Source organism: Podarcis filfolensis (genome assembly GCF_964270895.1).
Source record: "Podarcis filfolensis genome assembly, chromosome: 14".
NCBI classification, from domain to species: Eukaryota; Metazoa; Chordata; class Lepidosauria; order Squamata; family Lacertidae; genus Podarcis; species Podarcis filfolensis.
The window spans coordinates 39500855-39521423 of record NC_139616.1 but is presented as its reverse complement, the minus strand read 5'-3'; the positions used below and the strand labels follow the sequence as shown (position 1 = coordinate 39521423).

Sequence of the window (20569 nt, the reverse complement as noted above, 5' to 3'; positions counted from 1 at the left end):
TGTTTTGGGACTACAACTCCCATTGTCCCTGAGCACTGGTCCTGTTAGCTAGGGATGATGGGAGTTGTAGTCCCAAAACATCTGGAGGGCCGAGTTTGCCTATGCCTGGGCAGGAGGCTCTTCCAAAGTTTTGCAGGAAGGGAAGTGATGGGGAAGTGCTCTTGGAAAGTGCAAGAGAACCCTTACAATCATGGAACTGTGGAGTTGGAAGGGACCCTGAAGGCCATCTAGTCCAACCCCCTGTAATGCACTCGTTTTGACACAGTGTCCCCTAGGTGCAATGAACCGGTTGCCTGGAAATCCCTGCTCTGTGTCATGATGGAAGCTGAGCTGCAAAGGGTTGCTTCCAGCTAAGTTTTATCGAAAACGGTCCCATTGAACTAGCCATGCCCATTGATTTCAATGGGTCTACTCGGAGTAGGATGACCAGTGGACACCATTGCAAGCATCTTTAAAAGGTGGACTCTCGATCATTGGAGGTATTTAAGCAGAGATTGGATGGCCATGTGTCGGGGATTCGTTAGCTTTCTTCATTGCAGGGGGTTGAACAAGATGACCCTTGGCATTCCCTTCCATTTCTACAATTCTGTGATTCTTTGGGCAGGGGGGCCTTGGTTAGAGAGGGTGGGGTCTGCTCTGCTCCAATGTGATTGCACCACGATTGTTCGAGAGATTTCAGTCAGGTAATTTGGATGGCTTGGCTTTGCTCCATCCCCTGCCCCTGCTCAATATTGTGTTTCTTACTTTGCTTACATAAAAGTGTTTCCCACGTGATGCAGGGTGATATTGTGAAACTCTCTTTGACTCTCTCATTTCCTTCTGTTTATTTAGCCGTTTATTTAGCTGTCTATTTAGCCTTGTATACTTCGTTAGCCACGGGACGCGGGTGGCGCTGTGGGTTAAACCACAGAGCCTAGGACTTGCCGATCAGAAGGTTGGCTCTGTGACGGGGTGAGCTCCCGTTGCTCGGTCCCTGCTCCTGCCAACCTAGCAGTTCGAAAACACATCAAAGTGCAAGTAGATAAATAGGTGCCACTCCGGCGAGAAGGTAAACGGCGTTTCCGTGTGCTGCTCTGGTTCGCCAGAAGTGGCTTAGTCATGCTGGCCACATGGCCCGGAAGCTGTCTGCGGACAAACGCCAGCTCCCTCGGCCTATAGAGCAAGATGAGCGCGCAACCCCAGAGTCGGCCACAACTGGACCTAATGGTCAGGGGTCCCTTTACCTAGAATCATAGAATCATAGAATCATAGAGTTGGAAGAGACCACAAGGGCCATCGAGTCCAACCCCCTGTCAAGCAGGAAACACCATCAGAGCACTCCTGACATATGGTTGTCAAGCCTCTGCTTAAAGACCTCCAAAGAAGGAGACTCCACCACACTCCTTGGCAGCAAATTCCACTGTCGAACAGCTCTTACTGTCAGGAAGTTCTTCCTAATGTTTAGGTGGAATCTTCTTTCTTGTAGTTTGGATCCATTGCTCCGTGTCCGCTTCTCTGGAGCAGCAGAAAACAACCTTTCTCCCTCCTCTATGTGACATCCTTTTATATATTTGAACATGGCTATCATATCACCCCTTAACCTCCTCTTCTCCAGGCTAAACATGCCCAGCTCCCTTAGCCGTTCCTCATAAGGCATCGTTTCCAGGCCTTTGACCATTTTGGTTGCCCTCCTCTGGACACGTTCCAGCTTGTCAGTGTCCTTCTTGAACTGTGGTGCCCAGAACTGGACACAGTACTCCAGGTGAGGTCTGACCAGAGCAGAATACAGTGGCACTATTACTTCCCTTGATCTAGATGCTAAACTCCTATTGATGCAGCCCAGAATTGCATTGGCTTTTTTAGCTGCCGCGTCACACTGTTGGCTCATGTCAAGTTTGTGGTCAACCAAGACTCCTAGATCCTTTTCACATGTACTGCTCTCAAGCCAGGTGTCACCCATCTTGTATTTGTGCCTCTCATTTTTTTTGCCCAAGTGCAATACTTTACATTTCTCCCTGTTAAAATTCATCTTGTTTGTTTTGGCCCAGTTCTCTAATCTGTCAAGGTCGTTTTGAAGTGTGATCCTGTCCTCTGGGGTGTTAGCCACCCCTCCCAGTTTGGTGTCATCTGCAAATTTGATCAGGATGCCCTTGAGTCCATCATCCAAGTCGTTGATAAAGATGTTGAATAAGACCGGGCCCAAGACAGAACCCTGTGGCACCCCACTAGTCACTCTTCTCCAGGATGAAGAGGAACCATTGATGAGCACCCTTTGGGTTCGGTCAGTCAGCCAGTTACAAATCCACTGAGTGGTAGCATAGTCAAGACCGCATTTTACCAGCTTCTTTACAAGAATATCATGGGGCACCTTGTCAAATGCCTTGCTGAAATCAAGGTAGGCTACATCCACTGCATTCCCTTCATTTACCAGGCTTGTAATTCTGTCAAAAAACGAGATCAGGTTAGTCTGACATGACTTATTTTTCAGAAATCCATGCTGACTATTGGTGATCACAGCATTCCTTTCCTTTACTTTGTTAGCCAAGGACCCTCAGAAAATCGGGAGTCAGCCCCTCCTCTCTTCTTTGTACGTATATGAGACATCTGCAGCATGGGAAAACAGGGTGTCCTGCACAAACATCACTCATCCATTTTGCAGGGTGGAGTTTGGGAGATGAGCTAATAGGTTTGGGAAGGATGGCAGCTCAGGAGTAGAGCATCTGCTTTGCGTGCTGAACGCCCCTCGTTCAATCCTTGACATCTCCACATAGGGCTGAGAACATCCCTTGAGAGCTGCTGACAGTCTGTGTAGACAACACTGACCTAGATGGAGTCAATATACAGTGGTGCCCCGCAAGACGAATGCCTCGCAAGACGAAAAACCCGCTAGGCGAAAGGGTTTTCCGTTTTTCGATGTGCTTCGCAAGACGAATTTCCCTATGGGCTTGCTTCGCAAGACGAAAACATCTTGCGAGTCTTGCGATTTTTTTCGCTCCCCCCCTTTTTCTAAGCCGCTAAGCCGCTAATAGCCTTTTAGCCACTAAGCCGCTAAGCCTTTAATAGCCGCTAATCCGCTAATAGGGTTGCTTCGCAAGATGAAAAAACTGCTAGACGAAGAGACTCGCGGAACGGATTATTTTCGTCTTGCGAGGCACCACTGTAAGTCGGTTTCCTGTGTTTGGGATCCATAAGGTTGTGGCTTTGCTGCTATATTGACTGCATTGAGGCTTACAGAGTCTTCAGGGTTTTTCTGCTTTCAAAACATGTGACTGCAGAGAGACCAAGCTGGTTGATGCCCTCAAGCTGCCATGAAGACCTTGCTTCGATGCTTCTGGAGCCTGCGGCCGCCTCCTTGCACTCTCTTTCGCCAAGCCAAGAGACACCTGGCCTCTCCGATCATCTCCCATTACGAAGCTATAAACCATGGTGAACTGGATGTGCCTGAGTACTTTAATTTTGCCAGGGATGTTCTGGACAGGTGGACCCAAGAGGAAAAGGTAGGGGTTTGGCCGTTTGGGGGGTGGGACAGGTAGGAAAACCAAATATTAATAGTACTGTGGTGCTGCACTTGGTCTCCCTGGAGCACAGAGGAACCTGAGACTTTATTTTTTTAAATAAAAATTAAAATTAAACAATAGTAACATTTATATACTTAAAAAAGTTTATACACCTCTTGATTGTAACAACTACCACCACCACCACAATAACAACAACCCCCAAAGCGGTGTATAAAACAGATCAAACAAATTATCAATAAGAATGAACAACAATAACTTGAGATTTTTGAAATTGTAAAATAGCAATAGACTACTAAAGCTTGCATCAAGAAGAAATACTTCAATAATGCACAAGAATAAAGAAAAACAATGCAACCGAATAATTTTTTAAAAAGAATATATATATATATATATATATATATATATATATTTGGGTTGTTTCATTCATATTCCCTGGAGGGAAAATATTTTGATTAGCATTGCTGGTGTTTGAGGGTAGTAATATTTTTAGAGGGTTTCTTTTATTCATAAATATCAGGATATTCATAAATATCATTTAAAGAGGAAAAATTACTGAGTATTCCACATAGCAGCATATTTCACAGGAGGCATTTGAAACATCAATAATATACAAAATAATTTTTTGCAACATAGTTGAAAACGAATTATAGAGGCCGGTGGCTTCGTTCAGTGATGTGTTCCCCAAACTGAAAGATGCAGGAAAGTCTTGGATTCAACCCTCCCAGACCGCCTGATTCCTGTGTCAGGAGCATCCTCCTCCACGATGCCCTCCTCTTCTTCTTCTTCTTTGGCGATCACTTGTAGCTGAGTAAGATTGTCTTCCATAAACACGGTTTTAACAATGAGTCTGTATGTGACTGTGGTGGCCAATTCTGGATCCACACGTCCTTCCACAATGGGGACATTGGTTTCTGGGCGGGAGTTGATCACGGAGTGGATTTGCCAAGCATGCCTTCCTCTTCGCACATTTCGTCCTGAGTTCAAGCATCTTCAAAGCCCACGACACCTTTGGTAAAGGCTGCTCTCCAATTGGAGTACTCGCAGGCCAGTGTTTCCCAGTTGTCGGTGTTTATACTACATTTTTTTAGATTTGCCTTGAGACAGTCTTTAAACCTCTTTTGTTGACCACCAGCATTACGCTTTCCATTTTTAAGTTCGGAATAGAGTAGTTGCTTTGGAAGACGATCATCAGGCATCCGCACAACATGACCAGTCCGACGAAGCTGATGTTGAAGAATCATTGCTTCAACACTGGTTGAAGCCCCTTGCCTTTAATCGCCGTTTGTTCCCTCTGCTGACTTCAGCTGTAGCTCAGTGATTAAGCAGGTGCATTGCATGCAAAAGACCTCAGGTTCAGAGAGACCTCCATCTGAATCCCTGGAGAGCATCTGACAGTCGCTGTGGCACAATATTGAGACAGATGGACCAATGGTCTGACTCGGCCTAAGGCGGCTTTCTGTGTTCCTTCTCTCACACGTAGGAGGGGGAAGGACACTTAAGGGAAGGGCTCCAGCTCAGTGATAGAACATCTGCACACAGAAAGTCCTGCATTTGAATTCCGGCATCTCCAATTAGGGCTGGGAGGGTCCCCTGCCTGAAAACCCGGACAGCTCCTGCAGATCAGTGTAGAGAAAACCAGAATAGATGTACCAATGGACTGGCTCTTTCTAAGGCACCTTGTGTTCCTATGATGTAGGCCTGCGACATAAAAATATAAGGAGGTTGGCTGCAGCTGAGGAAATAACCCACAAAGTAATGGCGTTGACAGGAATAGAGAAAAATGGTTGCTTTTTTCAGCTACCTGACATGAAGGACATGAAGTAGTTTTAAACTTTGCTTTTAATGCTATAACCCATCCTAGGACCTTAGGGTCAAGGGAGAGTAATAAATGATTTACTGTAATAATGATGATGATTACATTAATAATAATAATAATAATAATAATAATAATAATAATTGATGATGATGATGATAATAAAAAATTAATACTTACCTGACTGCTGGCGTGATTGCCAGGGGTGTCGATGCCTGCTGATGTTCATTGCTTATCTTTAGCTATCTAGTTATATTTTGTTGTACACCCTTGAAAATTAGTAAAAAATACTTTGGAAACAGCAGCACAGAAGCAAGATCCTGGCTCTAGGTATCACATGCATACAGACACACACACACACACACACACACACACACACACAGTGAAAAGCAGCAATCCCTCTTGCTGTTCTGGCTTCTGGGATAGCTGCGCAGCCTGCATTCGCTCCATAAGACACACACACATTTCCCCTTACTTTTTAGGAGGGAAAAAGTGAGTCTTATAGAGCAAAAAATATGGTAATTCTCGGCCCTTACCACTCACAGAGAACAGTAGCTCTTGCTCCTCCCAGCTCTGACCTGTTATATTTCCTTTCTCCTCCAAGTCCGAGAGACCCGATATTTCCCTATCTCTCACCCAAGGTCCTCCATCGGCCACAACTGACCATGCACTGCTATATGATTCATACATATAAAATGGCTCTGTGGATTAGGTTGTGATAACGTCTTCTCTGCTAGGATGGAAAGAGGCCTCCAAACCCAGCCTTCTGGTGGGTGGACGACCAGAGCAAAGAGGTGAAGTGGAGCTTTGAGGAGCTGGGAGTCTTATCCCGGAAAGCTGCCAACATGCTGGCCGATCCCTGCGGCTTGCAGACGGGCGACAGGGTCATGGTGGTTCTTCCAAAGGTTCCTGAATGGTGGCTGATGAATGTGGCTTGTATCCGGACAGGTCAGTCAAGATTCGGGGAAAGAAAAGAGGGGGGCCCCTCCCTAGAAAAAGTTCTGTTTTCCCCAGTGAGAAGATTTAGCAGTAGACAAATATTCTCCACTAACAGGGTGGCGCTGTGGGTTAAACCACAGAGCGTAGGACTTGCCAATCGGAAGGTTGGCGGTTCGAATCCCCGCGACGGGGTGAGCTCCCATTGCTCAGTCCCAGCTCCTGCCAACCTAGCAGTTCAAAAGCATGCCAGTGCAAGTAGATAAATAGGTGCCACTCCAGCAGGAAGGTAAATGGCGTTTCCGTGAGCTGCTCTGATTTGCCAGAAGTGGTTTAGTCATGCTGACCACATGACCTGGAAGCTGTAGGCCGACTCCCTCGGCCAAGAAAGCGAGATGAGCGCCGCAACCCCAGAGTCGGTCACGACTGGACCTAATGGTCAGGGGTCCCTTTACCTTTACCTTAATAGCTTGACAAAAAAACAGCAACACAATTTGCGGGGAAATTGGGAGGAAAGGGAATGCGTTGCAGGAATCTCAGCTGAAGAATCCATGGCATTGTACTCTTTGGGTTTGTTCAGACAACCAGCTACAGATCCGCCTAACAATTTACATTCGTTCAACCCCACATTTTACCAGCTTCCTTCAAAAAATACCATGGGGAACATTGTCAAAAGCAGGCATCCCCAAACTCAGCCTTCCAGCTGTTTTGGAACTACAACTCCCATCATCCCTAGCTAACAGGACCAGTGGTCAGGGATGATGGGAATTGTAGTCCCAAAACAGCTGGAGGGCCGAGTTTGGGGATGCCTGGTCAAAAGCATTACCGAAATCAAGATTTCAGTTTTAAAATAAATTACTGTGTGGGAGGGAGAAGGAGCTGCAGAAGCGATGAAACCCATGTGCTCCCTTCTTTCATTTCCTGGCTAGCTTCAGATGTCTGCATTTTTTAGAACGGATAAGTATTTTATTTATTTATTCACTGCAGAGGTGGGAAACCTCAGGCATGGGAGTCAAATATGGCCCTCTGAGCCTCTCTATCTGGCCCTAGGAATTCTCCCTGGCTACACCCCCGGATGTGTCCTTGAACTCCCATGATACCTCTTGCGTGTCTGGAAATCGGATCTAGAAGGGTGTGAGAATGTGTGGAGTTTGCAGGTTTTGCTCTTCCCACTTAAGCCCTTGGCCACATCCACCAATGTCAGGTGTCCCTCGGACAGGAATGTGACCCTTTGGCTGAAAATGGTCCCCCATACCTGCTTTACAGGGTCTAAGTTGCCCCTCTTCCTCCTAGGAATGTCGGGACTCCAAAAATTGCTCTCCCGCCATTTTCTCCACACGTGAGGAAGGTTAGGCTCAGAGATAGTGACTGGCCCAATGAGTTTGACAGCTTACTGGGAATTTTTACCTTGGTCTCCTCAGAGGTAATCCAACAGTCTAGCCCAGGAATGGGGAACCTTTGAGCCTTCAGGTGTCACTGAACTACAACTCCCATCAGCCCCTAACAGCTAAAATAAGAGAACCCAATGATGATTGTTTTGTGGAAGAGTGGAAGCCTCTTTTGGATTCTTGAATAAATATTATAGTATGATAAATTCATGATCAGGATTTGAACTATGTGGAACAGAAGGAATTAAAGATTATTGTATTGTTGTTATGATATAAGAGAGAGGAGATAAGGTGCAGCGTAGGGGAGAAATAATAATAAAAACACTGTGGAAAACAGGGTGGGAAGTCAATAAACAAAAGAAAAATTCATTATGTATTGGAGTGTATATTAAATTTTTGAAATTTAATAAAATGTAAATGAATAAAACAACAACTCCCACCAGTCCTGGACATTGACCATACTGCTTGGGGCTGACAGAACATCTGAAGGACCCAAAGTTCTCCATAGCTGCTCTAACCACTACACCACCTTAGAATGAGACTCCACTGTGTGTGCAGCCTCCCCAAGCACGGAGACTTTCTGGGTTTCCTGCTAATGACTTTCTCTGCTTCTTTTCTAGGTGTTGTTTTCATCCCAGGGACGCCCCAGTTAACCGCCAAAGACATCTCCTACAGGCTCCAGGCTTCCAAAGCCAAATGCATCGTGGTCAGCGACGCCTTGGCCCCCGCAGTGGACTCGGTCCTGTCTGAATGCAAGTCTCTGAAAACCAAGCTTCTTGTGTCCGACAGCAGCAGAGATGGCTGGCTGAATTTCAGGGATCTCGTCCAGTAAGCATTGCAATAGGCATGAATCGATAGCAGTAGAGATATTATTTAGATCAGTGGTCTTCAGCTGGTGCAGATTAATACCCAGGTCTGACTTCCCAAGCTGCAACATGGGATCCCTTTTCACTTTTGATTTATACTTAATAGCAGAGCTGGACCGCCCATCAGACTGGGTGAGGCAGCTGCATCGGGCAGCATCCCCCAAGGGGAGGCGTGCCTTTTCTGCCACCAGTCTCCCTGGGCTCTAGAGGCAGAGAGGAGCTAGCAGCAGAGCTCTCCTCCTGCCGAGTTGGTGAGAGGGGAGGCATTCAGCCACTGGGAGAGCAGGGTTCGAATCCCCATTCAGCCATGAACCTTGGGCCAGTCACCGTCTCTTAGCATAATCTCACAGGTTGTTGTGAGGATGAAATGGAGAGGAGAAGAACCACGTACACCACCTTGAGATCCTTGGAAGATAAAGGTAGTACATAAATTTCATAATAATAGTAATTTGAAAGTAGTACCTTAGTGCCTATGGTGTGGATGTGGCCAATGACCCACTGGATTTCTGCCAAGGGTTACCGAATGGGTGCAGGCTTCCAGCTGCTAGGTTCTGCTCATGATGTGTGTGTGTGTGGCTGCTGTGGAAGGGGAAAGTGTTGCCTGCCAATACCATGTGATGTGATTGCTTTTTAAGATCAGCGCCTTCCGACCACGACTGCGCAAAGACCAAGAGCGAGGACACAATGGCCATTTACTTTACAAGCGGAACCACGGGAGCTCCCAAAATGGTGGAACATTCCCACTGCTGCCACGGCATTGGATTGATAACTGCCGCCAGGTAAAGCTTAAAAAGTACTATGGTAGCAAAAGCAGAGAATGGATGAGTCATCATCATCATAATTTATTTATACCCCGCCCATCTGGCTGAGTTTCCCCAGCCACTCTGGGCGGCTCCCAGTCAAATGTTAAAAACAGTGCAGCATTAAATATTAAAAACTTCCCTGAACAGGGCTGCCTTCAGATGTCTTTTAAAGATAGGATAGCTGCTTATATCCTTCACATCTGAAGGGAGGGTGTTGCACAGGGTGGGCGCCACTACCAAGAAGGCCCTCTGTCTGGTTCCCTGTAACCTCACTTCTCGCAATGAGGGAACCACCAGAAGGCCCTTGGCACTGGATCTCAGTGTCCGGGCTGAACGATGGGGGTGGAGACGCTCCTTCAGGTATACATGGCATTCTGAATTGGGCCTTTCTTTGGGGATCCTCTAATGACAGGGGTGGGGAATAGGATGTGGCTGCTGAGCTATATTCTGAGCCCCTCCCCTGATCAGTAGGGATGGAGGAAGAGTACGATTTGGCTTACTTTTGAAGGATCTACATTGGTATCTTCTCAGCATTATTAAATAGAGTGTTTTGTAATGCTTAGTGGCAGTTTTCCATTGTCGGCGGCTCGCTGCTCTACAGTTCACCACCTGTATGGACTTTGCACTTTTTAGCCAACTCACCTTCTGCCTCCTTCAGCCTGATTTGCAGCACTTTTGCTGAGTCATTCTCTAACCTGCTTCCCAGAATCCTGACGCCCCGAGTCAGCAACTGGTTCCCCGTCTTCTGCTCCTTTTCCACTTATATAGGCGCTGCATGGATTTGTCTCCTTCGGCTATATTCTGGAATACGTCGGACCCAGGATGGATTAAGACGACCTGGAGTGGTGTTTTCGGTCCGTGGCTCAATGGGTCGTGTGTCTTTGTACATCGCCTGCCGCAATTCGAACCCGCCATCGTACTGAACGTAAGCGTGCAGGGCATTGCAGTGCCCTTGACGATGGTTCAGAAACTTCAGTTGACCCTAAATGCAGCAACCGGGTTACCGATTGTTGTTCTGCTTGGAGCTTGTACAGTGGTACCTTGACTAAATTCCAGTCTATTATAAGTCCGTTTTGGACTAAGTCTGTTTTAGGGGTCACTTTTCATCGTCTGGTTCCCATTGAGTGTGTCTCGTTTGTTAATTGAGTCCCTTGCTGCTAATCAGAGGCTACCTGCTGTCTGCCAGCTGTTGAGTCCTGAGCAACCACACAACACAGTGATATTTGGAGGTTTTGTTTTTGCTTATTTTTTTGCGTTTTGGTTTGTGTGGCTTTTTCGGTTTTTTGACTGTGACTTTGTTTTATGGGACTGGCCTGTGACTGTGGCTTGCGACTTTGTTTTTGTGACTTGTTTTTGTGACTGTGTGGAGCCCAGTTCAGCTACTGGTTGATTGTGTAACTGCAGAAATGGATAAAAGCCCCCCATCCAAACAATAACTATCATCAGTTCATGTAAGGGGAAAAAAATGCATTTTTTTTTCATTTACAGTACTGTCTTATTTATTTTATAGTACAGTACATTGATTATTGCCTTCATTTTATGGATCAATGGTCCCATTAGACAGTAAAATTCCTGTTAAATTATGGTAAATTGTCTAGAAGGGATCAATCCATTTTCAATTACCGTATTTTTCGTTCTATAGGACGCACATTTTCCCCTCCAAAAATTAAGGGGAAATGTGTGTGCGTCCTATAGAGCGAATGCAGGCTGCGCCGCTAAGCCGAAAGCCAGAACAGGAAGATGGAGCACTGCGGAGCGCTCCGTCTCGCTGTTCTAGCTTGGGGATGGCTGCGCGCACAGCCTCCCCAGGGCAGTGGGGTGCCTTCACCCTGCTGTCCTGCAGAGGCTAGCAAGGCTGTTCCCAAGCCAGAACAGCGAGACGGAGGGCTCCGTCTTGCTGCTCTAGCTTGGGGACGGCTGCGCGCAAAGCTTCTGCAGGGCAGCGGGGTGCTGCACTCCAAAGGCTTCAGGGATCTTTGAGGCTGGTGGTGAGGGAAAGCAGCGCTTCCCCCCACCACCAGCCCCACAAGCTCTGGCGAATGTACCTTCAACGCACCTTGTTTTAGAGCGGGAGAACAAGAAAAAAAATTTTTTCCCTGTTCTCCCCCTCCTATGGTCCGGTGCGTCCAATGGAGCGAAAAATACGGTACTTTCTATGGGAAAGCACGCCTTGTTTTAAATCTGCTTTGTTTTAAGACTGGATTTCCGGAACAGATTACAGTCTTAAATCAAGGTACCACTGTATATAAATCCTGTTTTAAAACAGCTGCACTGGTTGCACATTTGTCTTCGGGGCCCAGTTCAAAGTGCGCATGTTGGTGATTGAAGCTTATTTGTCTAATGGCTTGGCTCAGTGTAAGACAACATCCTATGATCCTCATTTAACCCAGTAGACATAGTAATGCCTCCTGGGGCAACAGAGGATAACTCTTTGCCTATTTCTGTGTGGCAGGGCCATAAGCAGTGATATCACCTTCCCCAGTCAATCTTCTCTTCAGGTCTTCACATACCCAAAAACAAAAAAGGCACTGTGATCTGTGCATCCTCCAATTGTCCCTGTTTGCTAGCGGCAGCCCGTTGCCTGTTAAATCATCCTTGGGAAAGCATGTACACAAATTCATGGAGTACAAGGCTATCAAAAATTCCTGATGGCACCTGGCTGGCCACTGGGAGAACAGGATGTTGGACTAAAGGACCATTGGACTTGATCCAGTAGGCTCTTCCTAGGTTCTGATTGTCCCCGTTTGGACTCTGTAACAGTATCAATACATGGCCCATCCACCTAAACTCACTGCTGGTGGAGACGGCGTCCCAAGCAACACATTTTGGGAAAGTGCTCTGATGGTTGTGATTTGATTGTCTCTATCTAGACTCTTGCCCGATACCCAATCAACATTTTCTGCACAGCTCCTACAGGATTCCGTATGTTGGTGCAGCAGGATCTTGCCAGGTACTTTTCACTCTGCTAACTGGAAAAGTGAATGCAAGGGGAAATGTCCTATGTGAGCTGGTGGATGCCCTCCAGAATGTTGCCCTCGGGAGGGTTTGTGTCCCTCGGGCTGATGGGGATTCCACGTCCCTGTGACAATGCATGTGTGTTGCTGCTAAGAGAGCAGCATCCGTCCAGTATATGAAGAAGGGTCAGAGCTCAGAAGTGGAGCATCTGCTTTGCATGCAGAAGGTCCCAATCCCCAGCATCTCCCAGTAGGGCTGGGAGACACCCCTGTCTGAAACCCTGGAGAACTGTTGCCAGTCATTGAAAAAAATACTGAGTGAGATGGACCAGTGGGCTGGCTCTGTTTAAGGCAGCTCTCTGTGTTCAGTAACTTCCTGTGGAGTAAATAGGGTTTTTTTTTCAGATAGTGCTGTGTTTCCATTATAAATCATGGAGGTTTTGGGGAGAGTATGGCTGAGTGAGCAGGAACACTTCCCGCTGCAACATTTTGTTGCAGTCATGGGTGTCCATGGGTGGGATGGGCAGTTGCTGCCCCTGGATGAATCAAAACCCCTAGGTTCCTGTCAGGGAACTGCCATCGGAGCTAGAGGCGGAGGCAAGGCTCCCAAGCGATGCTGGAGAAGGGCCCAGCAGGGAGAGAGGCAGCTCATCGGCTGGGGAAGGAAATCAGCGTAGCACCAGGGATAAAGGGGGGCAGATGGGGGAATCGGCGAGGGGGCTCCAGGACTCCTCGCCGGAGACCAGCGGGGAGAGCACGGGTCCTCCGCTGCCCACACCCACCCTGCACAGAAGACTTCCGCGCAGGGAGAGTAGGCGGAGACTTGGCGTCAAAGAACTTCTTTGCTGGAAGAGGTTCAAGAAACGCCCACTGACGGATTCTGCTAGCGACTGAAACAGCCACGAAGTGAAGGGCTGTCCAGACAGAAAAGGTTTAACCAGGCAACCTAGCCAGGAGTGGCGGCAACTTACGCACGAGCAACCCCTATAATCATTACAGTTCCTACGTTTCATTTTTTTAAAAAAGAGTAAATGCATAGAACCTGAGTCAGAACATACAGGCAACATTCTCTCTCTCTCTTTTTAAAATTAGCCTGTTCCACGCTTTCAGTTTCACTTTGTCTGCCCCCTACCCCTGCCCTGAAAAATTATTGTAGGCACCCATGGGTGCAAGCCTCACTTGTGGGTTTACTAATTGTCACCATTTCTTATCAAGCTACAAATTCCCAAGCCTGGAGCATTGTGTGACAGGAGGGGAACCGCTCAACGCAGAGGTGTTGCAGCGATGGAAAACCCACACAGGGGTGGATATCTATGAAGGCTATGGACAAACAGAAACAGTATGTTTATCTTCATTCTGGCGCGGCTGGGCATCTGGCAAACTCACCACAAGGCAGTTGATAGATCTTTTAAATCAAAGGTGGTGTGGGGAAGGCCTTTTCAGCCCAGCCATTTCTGAGGAAACTTCTGGGGGCCACATGCCAGTGGGCTGAGTATGAAACACAAAAATTGCCTCTGTATAGGAGGCTGATTTCCACATACACGTTTGTAGCCCTTTTGCTCCCAGACAAAAAAATGTGTCGATCTATATTTCCTATCTGTCTTTGTTTTGAAGCAGCTGGGGGAGTAAAGGCTTGCATTTGGGAATTCAAGACTCTGCATGACAAAGTGAGAAGCCGTAATAGCTTAAGGGTTTTCGTGACGGTCCTGACATTTGGGGGGCAATTGGAGACTAGGCAATATTTTCTGCTCAAGCAGCAATGAAGAGGGCTTATTACCCTCCCAAACTAGTGAGAACTCCCAAATGTTATTTGGCTTTGTTTTTTCTCTCTCTGCTCTTACAGGTAGCCATCTGTACAAATGTTAAAGGGATGAAAATCAAACCGGGCTCCATGGGAGTGGCGTCTCCACCGTATGATGTCCAGGTACAAGGACGAACATAAACTTACCAGACTGGTGTCTGTCTGAAGACAGGGCAACCTGTTTACTGAGCACTCACCTTGATTTGTTTGTACAGAGTTTGCAGGGAGGTTAAATGATGTTTGCTGAGTGTTCATTCTACTTTGTTGTGAGGTGGTTGGGCAACACTGCATCAAGGAAGTCCCACATTTTCCAGTGTATCTTCCAGTCACTTTCCTTACTTCCAAAACTCTGATTTGGTGGGGTGGGAATGGGTTTTTAAATTGTATTCCATAGAACTTAATGGAAATCACTGGGAACGTATTCCCACCATCACTAATCTAAATATTCTAATTCATTTCCCATTTCTTGATATACTGGCCTATAATGGAACCCTGGGAGCAAGCAGAGATATCTATCTTAATGAGAGCCATTGAGAACCGAGCCAAACCATGAAGTGTACCATTGTTCGTGGAGATATGTGTGTGACTTTTAAATCAACACTGGTTGGCTGAAACAATGTAAGTGGGTTTTTTTTTTATCTTTTGCTTCTACAGATTGTGGATGATGAAGGCAAAATTCAGCCTCCGGGGGTAGAAGGCGACATTGCTCTCAGAATCAAACCAAAGCGACCATTCTGCCTTTTCTCACGGTACTTAGTAAGTATTATTTTTAGCATGTCAACAACGTGGTGATAGGTAGAACAGCTTCACTTTGCAAACAAGCTGAGGACATCAGTTGGATTTAGCTCCAGGTCTAGATTTTTGCTGTGTTACAGGGTCCAGTGGTAGTACAACATGCAGTGTATTAAGGCTGGATATGGATCTAATTGCATGCTAATCTAAGGTTCAATCCCCAGTGTCTCTAGGTAAGGCTGGAAGAGATCTCTGTCAGTGTTTGTAAAAAGCAAAAAAAGGGGTTCTGACCTCCCTTTGTTGCCTCAGCCTGGTCCTGGGACCCTTGTCGGCACAAAAGAGTCCACAAGAATATCCTTGCAGAGTACTTTCTGCTTTTATTCTTAAAAGCTTTTCTGCAAAAGCGAATGACCTCAACACTACCAGCTTTCACCAACCAACCAACCAACCAACCCAACAACAAACTAACATTTATCACTCTATATATACAACCTGGTGCAGACAGCTGACTCATGCTGACCCAGCTTTTTTAAGCATTAAAGAAACAGCGGCCATTTTAGCCGTGACAATCTCTGTCAGAAACCTTGGAGAGCTTCTGCCAATCAGTGGAGACAATACTAGGCTAGGTGGATCAATAACCTAATCCTATTATAAGGGAGTTTCTTATGTTCCTACCCCTGATGCTCACAGGCATGTAGTTCCGCAAACTTGGCTGTTGTCAGGGGTGGGTGTTATCAGGCAGCTGGCAAGGCCCACATCCCAGCATGGGACCCACTGCCAACTTTTTTTGTCCTCCTGGCTCTGCTCCTCCTCTGCCTTGATGTCGCTGCTTCTTCACCTGCCCTCTCCTGTAATGACAAGCGTGGTCAGTACAAGCAAACAGGCTGCAGAGGTAGCAAAGAGAAGGAGGAGGGAGGACCCACTCAGGGAAGGGAGGAAGAGAGAGCCTCACGTTCAAGAGCCCACTGAGATCTGGAGTCAGCACTTTTTTGGCAGTAATCAAACCAAGAGCAAATCACCTTGCTATTTTGTCTTGGGTCACCATTGCCAAAAGGGACAGACTGGCAGGCATCGGTGAAAATGTATTGAACGATGTTTGGTTGTTGTCAGGATAGCCCTGAGAAAACCGCAGCCACCGAGCGTGGTGATTTTTATGTCACTGGAGACAGAGGGATTAAAGATGAAGAAGGCTATTTCTGGTTTGTCGGAAGATCAGATGATCTGATTAATTCTGCCGGGTAGGTTCAGTTCGGTTGGCTTCCCCCCTTCGACCTGTGCTATTAAGCGGCAAAAGGCGCAGGAGTGACACCCCCCCCGCTTCTGTCTCTTAGGTACCGTATCGGCCCGTTTGAAGTGGAGAGTGCCTTGATAGAGCACCCAGCTGTGGTGGAATCGGCTGTGGTCAGCAGCCCAGATCCCGTGAGAGGAGAGGTAACAGAGATTCAGGCAGCCAACACATTCTGCAACACATGGTACTCAGCAGCAGAAAGCCACATGCAGTGTGCTTGCTTGGGGAACGTGTCATAAATCTTGGTACATCGCAGCGGTACAGATGGTGTTGTATTTCAGACACATGCCTGAGCAGAGGAGGTATAAAAATGTTCTTGGTGGGCAAACTCACCTCGGTTCATTTGGCTGCAAAAAGAAAAGTGAAAAAAACAGTTGCATCCCCAAAGCCCAGTTTTTGATGTTACCAGGATCACAGTGGGATCTAAATATCCCCTGGAGATCCTGCCAATTTCCATGAGTTCCTCAATCTTCTTCTCTCCCTGCTTGCTCATCCCTATGGTTAACCCAACATTCAAGGATTAATCTATGTGTGCTTCTAGTTCTTTAAGTGAGGATCCGACTGCTGCTAAAACAGCAACATTCATACTCAAGGGGCTCACAGGCTCAGAGAAACCCTCAAGGTTTGCAGGCATAAAAAACATTTAGGGGGAAAATCCAAAGTGGGGGAAACCTGTTGAGGACTGAGCATGCTTAGTGGGAGATAGAATGGAATTCAGTACCTTGAAAATGGCACCAGCTGGAACTCTGATCAGGAGCATAGAGCACTCCACACAGCAGTATTTTATTTTGGCTAATGAGCAATATCCTATCCCAAGCACCCAGTCACACTGATGCCTATTTTTTCTTCTGAGTCGTTAATGCATATATGATTGGCATCCCATAGGTGGTGAAAGCCTTTGTCATCCTGTCTTCTGCCTTTATATCGCACGACCCAGAAAAATTAATCAAGGAGCTCCAGGATCACGTGAAAAAGGTCACTGCTCCTTACAAGTATCCTAGAAAGGCAAGTATCTTCCCAGGTCCTAACAGGGAAATTAAAATGGGTTGTAGATTCGTTGAAATTGGTGAACATGATTAATTTAGACATTAATTTCAGTGTGTCTATTGTGAAGAGGAATTGACTGGTTTTTAAATTGTTTTGCAAACTCTGAGCTGCTGTGGTCATGAATTAGTCCAAGGCTCTAAAAAAACTGAGATGCACTCTCATTTTTTGCCTACCCAGGTTGAGTTTGTCCGGGAGTTGCCCAAGACAGCAGCAGGGAAAATCCGAAGGAACGTATTAAGGAATCAAGAATGGGGAAGAGTGTAGCTTTGGCTGAACATCTGCAAACGAAGAACCTTCCTGCAGTACTGCTGTTTGTCGACAAAGAGGTTCACTCAAAAAATGTACTCTCCATTAAGGTTGCTTCTAAAAGTTTCATCTGATTGTCCCCTCACCTGAAATGTTGGACTTGCAGTTTCCCTTCTTTCCAAAGTGGAACCATGATGCGTCAGGAACCCTCAATCATTCTGTCTCCTTTTTTTTTATGAGATTGGGGAAGCTGTAGCTCTTCAGGTGATGATCAACTTCCATTGGTCCCAGCCAACAACAACAACAATTTTATTATTTGTACTCCACCCATCTGATTGGGTTGTCCCAGCCACTCAGGGCAGCTTCCAACATCTGTAAAAACATAGTAAGACACCACACATTAAAAGGCTTTCCAATACAGGGCTACCTTCAGCAGTCTTCTAAAGGTTATATAGGTACTCATCTCCTTGATATCTGACGGGAGGGCGTTCTACAGGGTGGGTGCCACTACTGAGAAGGCCCTCTGCCTGGTTCCCTGTAGCTCCACTTCTTGCAGTGAGGGAACCACCAGAAGGCCCTTGGAGCTGGATCTCAGTTTCTGGCCCAAACGATGGGAGTGGAGATGCTTTTTCAGGTCAGGGGTGATGGGAGTTGGAGTCCAGCAACATCTGTGGGCCATGATCCCCAAGCCTTGTTGTAGTAGAGACAAACATCCAGTTTTCATTTGATTTCCTTTCTCTACATAACTGATTTGCACTGATTTGCATTGATGAAACGTTGCCAAAAACACTGTTGATGTTACCTTGTGTACAATTACATCAAGAGTTTTGATAGGGAGGGCCATAGTTCCGTGGTAGGGGATATGCTTTGCATGCAGGTCAGATCCTGTTCCCATTCTCTCCACTGATGGGTTAGGAACAGACCGCTGTCTAAAACCCCAGGATTGCTGCCAGCCAGTCTAGACCAGAGACAGAGAACCTGTGGTCTTCCAGATGGAGTTTTAGGGCTGGTGCGAGCTACCACCCACACTGGCATGGCCCTGTGGTTAGGGGGATAACAGGAGTTGGAGTCCAACAAATATCTTAAGAGGACTGCAGATTCTCCTTCCCTGATATGGACTTAAGGCAGAAAGTGGGTGAGTTGAGGCCAGACTCCTATTTTGTGCCAAGTTCCTTATCTACACCAAAGGCCTGACAGATGTTATGGTTTTTATTTTTTGTTGTTAATATACAATATTAGCTAATATAAAATATTTTTTGTTGCCAGTATAAAATATGCTACAAATGTTGATCACCTCAAGGATCAAACTCAAATAGGAGTTTGAGGGTGCTAGTAGATGGAATTAATCCCTAAGAAGTGTTGTGTGAAGACACCCTCCCATGTTTTAGGATGCAAACCCTGCAGTGTTGACCATCTGTACAAGGGCCCTGTTTTAGGTTGGACTGAAGCTGAGAGAGAACAACAACCCTGAAATGTTGTTCACTGCTTTTCTCCCCATACTGCATGTTTGGCAGAAAAAGTAATCTGCAGTAACCCTGTTGTGTAGCTCACCCTTACACACCTTATGCAGGTTGGACTTCTGTGCTGCAAGAGAACAAGTTACAGCGGGCTTGCAACATAGTCCAAAGTTAATGTTTCAGAGGGAAAGGAGAGGCTGAGGCTGGGATGGATTCCCAGTTGTTTTTTTTAAAGCAAACCCTCATACATCTCATGTTGCAGGCAGGCAGATCTAATTTAAGTTGGCCTCTCAGAAACTCTTCCCAGGTTAATGTAAGCACTCAGTTGCAGTTCAGCCTCCTTTGGCTTGCATGTGGATTGGTTGCAAATATTAATGTTCCAAAAATAAAATAATGCTGAGGATGCAAGACCCAAGTTAGGGCTACTATGAATGACCATTTTTGCAGCCACCAACAAGTAAATATTTTCAGGTGAAATAGGAGATTGTATTACCAAAAACAATGTCACTAAACTTTTATTTTTGTGCTATCAACTGTGCCCATGTATTTGTAACCTTGGCTTTCGGGGAAAAAATTCCCAAAGGAAAGTTTCTCATTGTATCAAATCAATATTTTGAGTGCTGGAAATAAAGCTATTTTCTAACCTTTATGAATTTTACATTTCTCCAATACTTCTGATTATGACTGCAGAAAGATTTAGACACACTTCAAAAGCTAAGGTGCTCAGGCCGCAAAGACTCACGCTTCGCATGTTCCTAAATTTCAAGCTGCTAAAAGGTCAGAGTATATAATTAAGATCAGAGAAAACGGCTCCAACTCCCACAAATGAAAATAATAGTTGATCAAGGGATTGGAAGAATCGCCTTGCAAATTATATTGATGCTTTTTAGTTTATAGAAAAGGCGAGTTAACAGGGGACATGATAGAGGCGTATAAAAATTATGCACTGGTGCGGGGGAAAACAGAGTAGTTTTTCTTCCTCATACTATAATGCAGGGCCATGCAATGAAGACAAAAACTCACCTTAGTGCGATGCTTAATTCTTCCTAATTGGTAGTAACCAATGTTAGTTAGAGTAGACCCACTGGCATTAAATGAAGATGAATAACTTATGTCTATTAATTTCAGTGGGCCTTCTCAGAGCAACAGTATGCTACACTGCAATAGTTTTACACACACCCTGCATTAGATAGTAATTTGTATTACAGTACTTCACTTACTTCAAAATGTCACCAGCATTTTACGTGTTGGGGGCTCTCCTTCTCATTTTGCTGAGGCCCAGGACTTCCGCCTCAAAGTCTGACCCTGATTGTGGTGCCATTGCTCTCTGGCCTGCGCTTGCACAACAAACAGCTGTGAGGCAGCTCAAAGTGCACACACTGGGACATAATCAATGAAGTATGACCTTCAGCACTTTCTCTGCTTCCATTTTCACCCACATTTTGCGGAGAGAAGTAAATAATAGGAGCAACAAGGTGAGCATTAAGATCTGCCACGTACAGGCGGCTTGCTGTTTGCCCTCCCTTGTCCCCAAAGCTACCAACTCTGTACTCATATCTTTATTACTGGTGCAGAGGACCTTTGTATGAATTAGTACTTTCTGTGCTGTATCTATGTACTTTTGTCCTTCCAGGCTGTGATGCTTTAAGGCTTTTTAAAATGTTTTGCTCTCTCTCTCTCTTTTTTGGTTATGTTTCATTTTTTAAAAAACAAATCAATAAAATAATTGTATGATAGAAAA

General features: G+C 46.0%; 1 protein-coding gene and 1 long non-coding RNA gene across 3 annotated transcripts in view; one reads left to right on the top strand and one right to left on the bottom strand.

Annotated features, from left to right (window-relative positions):
• LOC310748918 (acyl-coenzyme A synthetase ACSM5, mitochondrial-like) overlaps positions 1-20569 on the top strand; it is a 21717-nt gene extending 1148 nt beyond the window's left edge. The window contains exons 1-14 of one of the 2 annotated variants that reach the window (XM_083585122.1): positions 2639-2822; positions 3144-3476; positions 6048-6258; positions 8255-8462; positions 9136-9279; positions 10072-10228; positions 12174-12253; positions 13473-13596; positions 14101-14181; positions 14713-14814; positions 15901-16028; positions 16122-16221; positions 16964-17083; positions 17303-20569. In XM_083585122.1, coding sequence (XP_083441248.1) covers positions 3288-3476; positions 6048-6258; positions 8255-8462; positions 9136-9279; positions 10072-10228; positions 12174-12253; positions 13473-13596; positions 14101-14181; positions 14713-14814; positions 15901-16028; positions 16122-16221; positions 16964-17083; positions 17303-17389 — 1731 coding nt within the window. In that variant the 5' untranslated portion in view covers positions 2639-2822; positions 3144-3287 and the 3' untranslated portion in view covers positions 17390-20569. Of the gene's footprint in view, positions 1-2638; positions 2823-3143; positions 3477-6047; positions 6259-8254; positions 8463-9135; positions 9280-10071; positions 10229-12173; positions 12254-13472; positions 13597-14100; positions 14182-14712; positions 14815-15900; positions 16029-16121; positions 16222-16963; positions 17084-17302 lie in introns of those variants that run through there. The other variant, XM_083585121.1, reaches the window with a different exon arrangement.
• LOC310749036 lies at positions 3020-19032 on the bottom strand. The gene is made up of 2 exons (XR_014541447.1): positions 18906-19032; positions 3020-3136 (listed from the first exon to the last, which is right to left on the bottom strand). It is a non-coding gene; the product is annotated as an uncharacterized lncRNA (long non-coding RNA).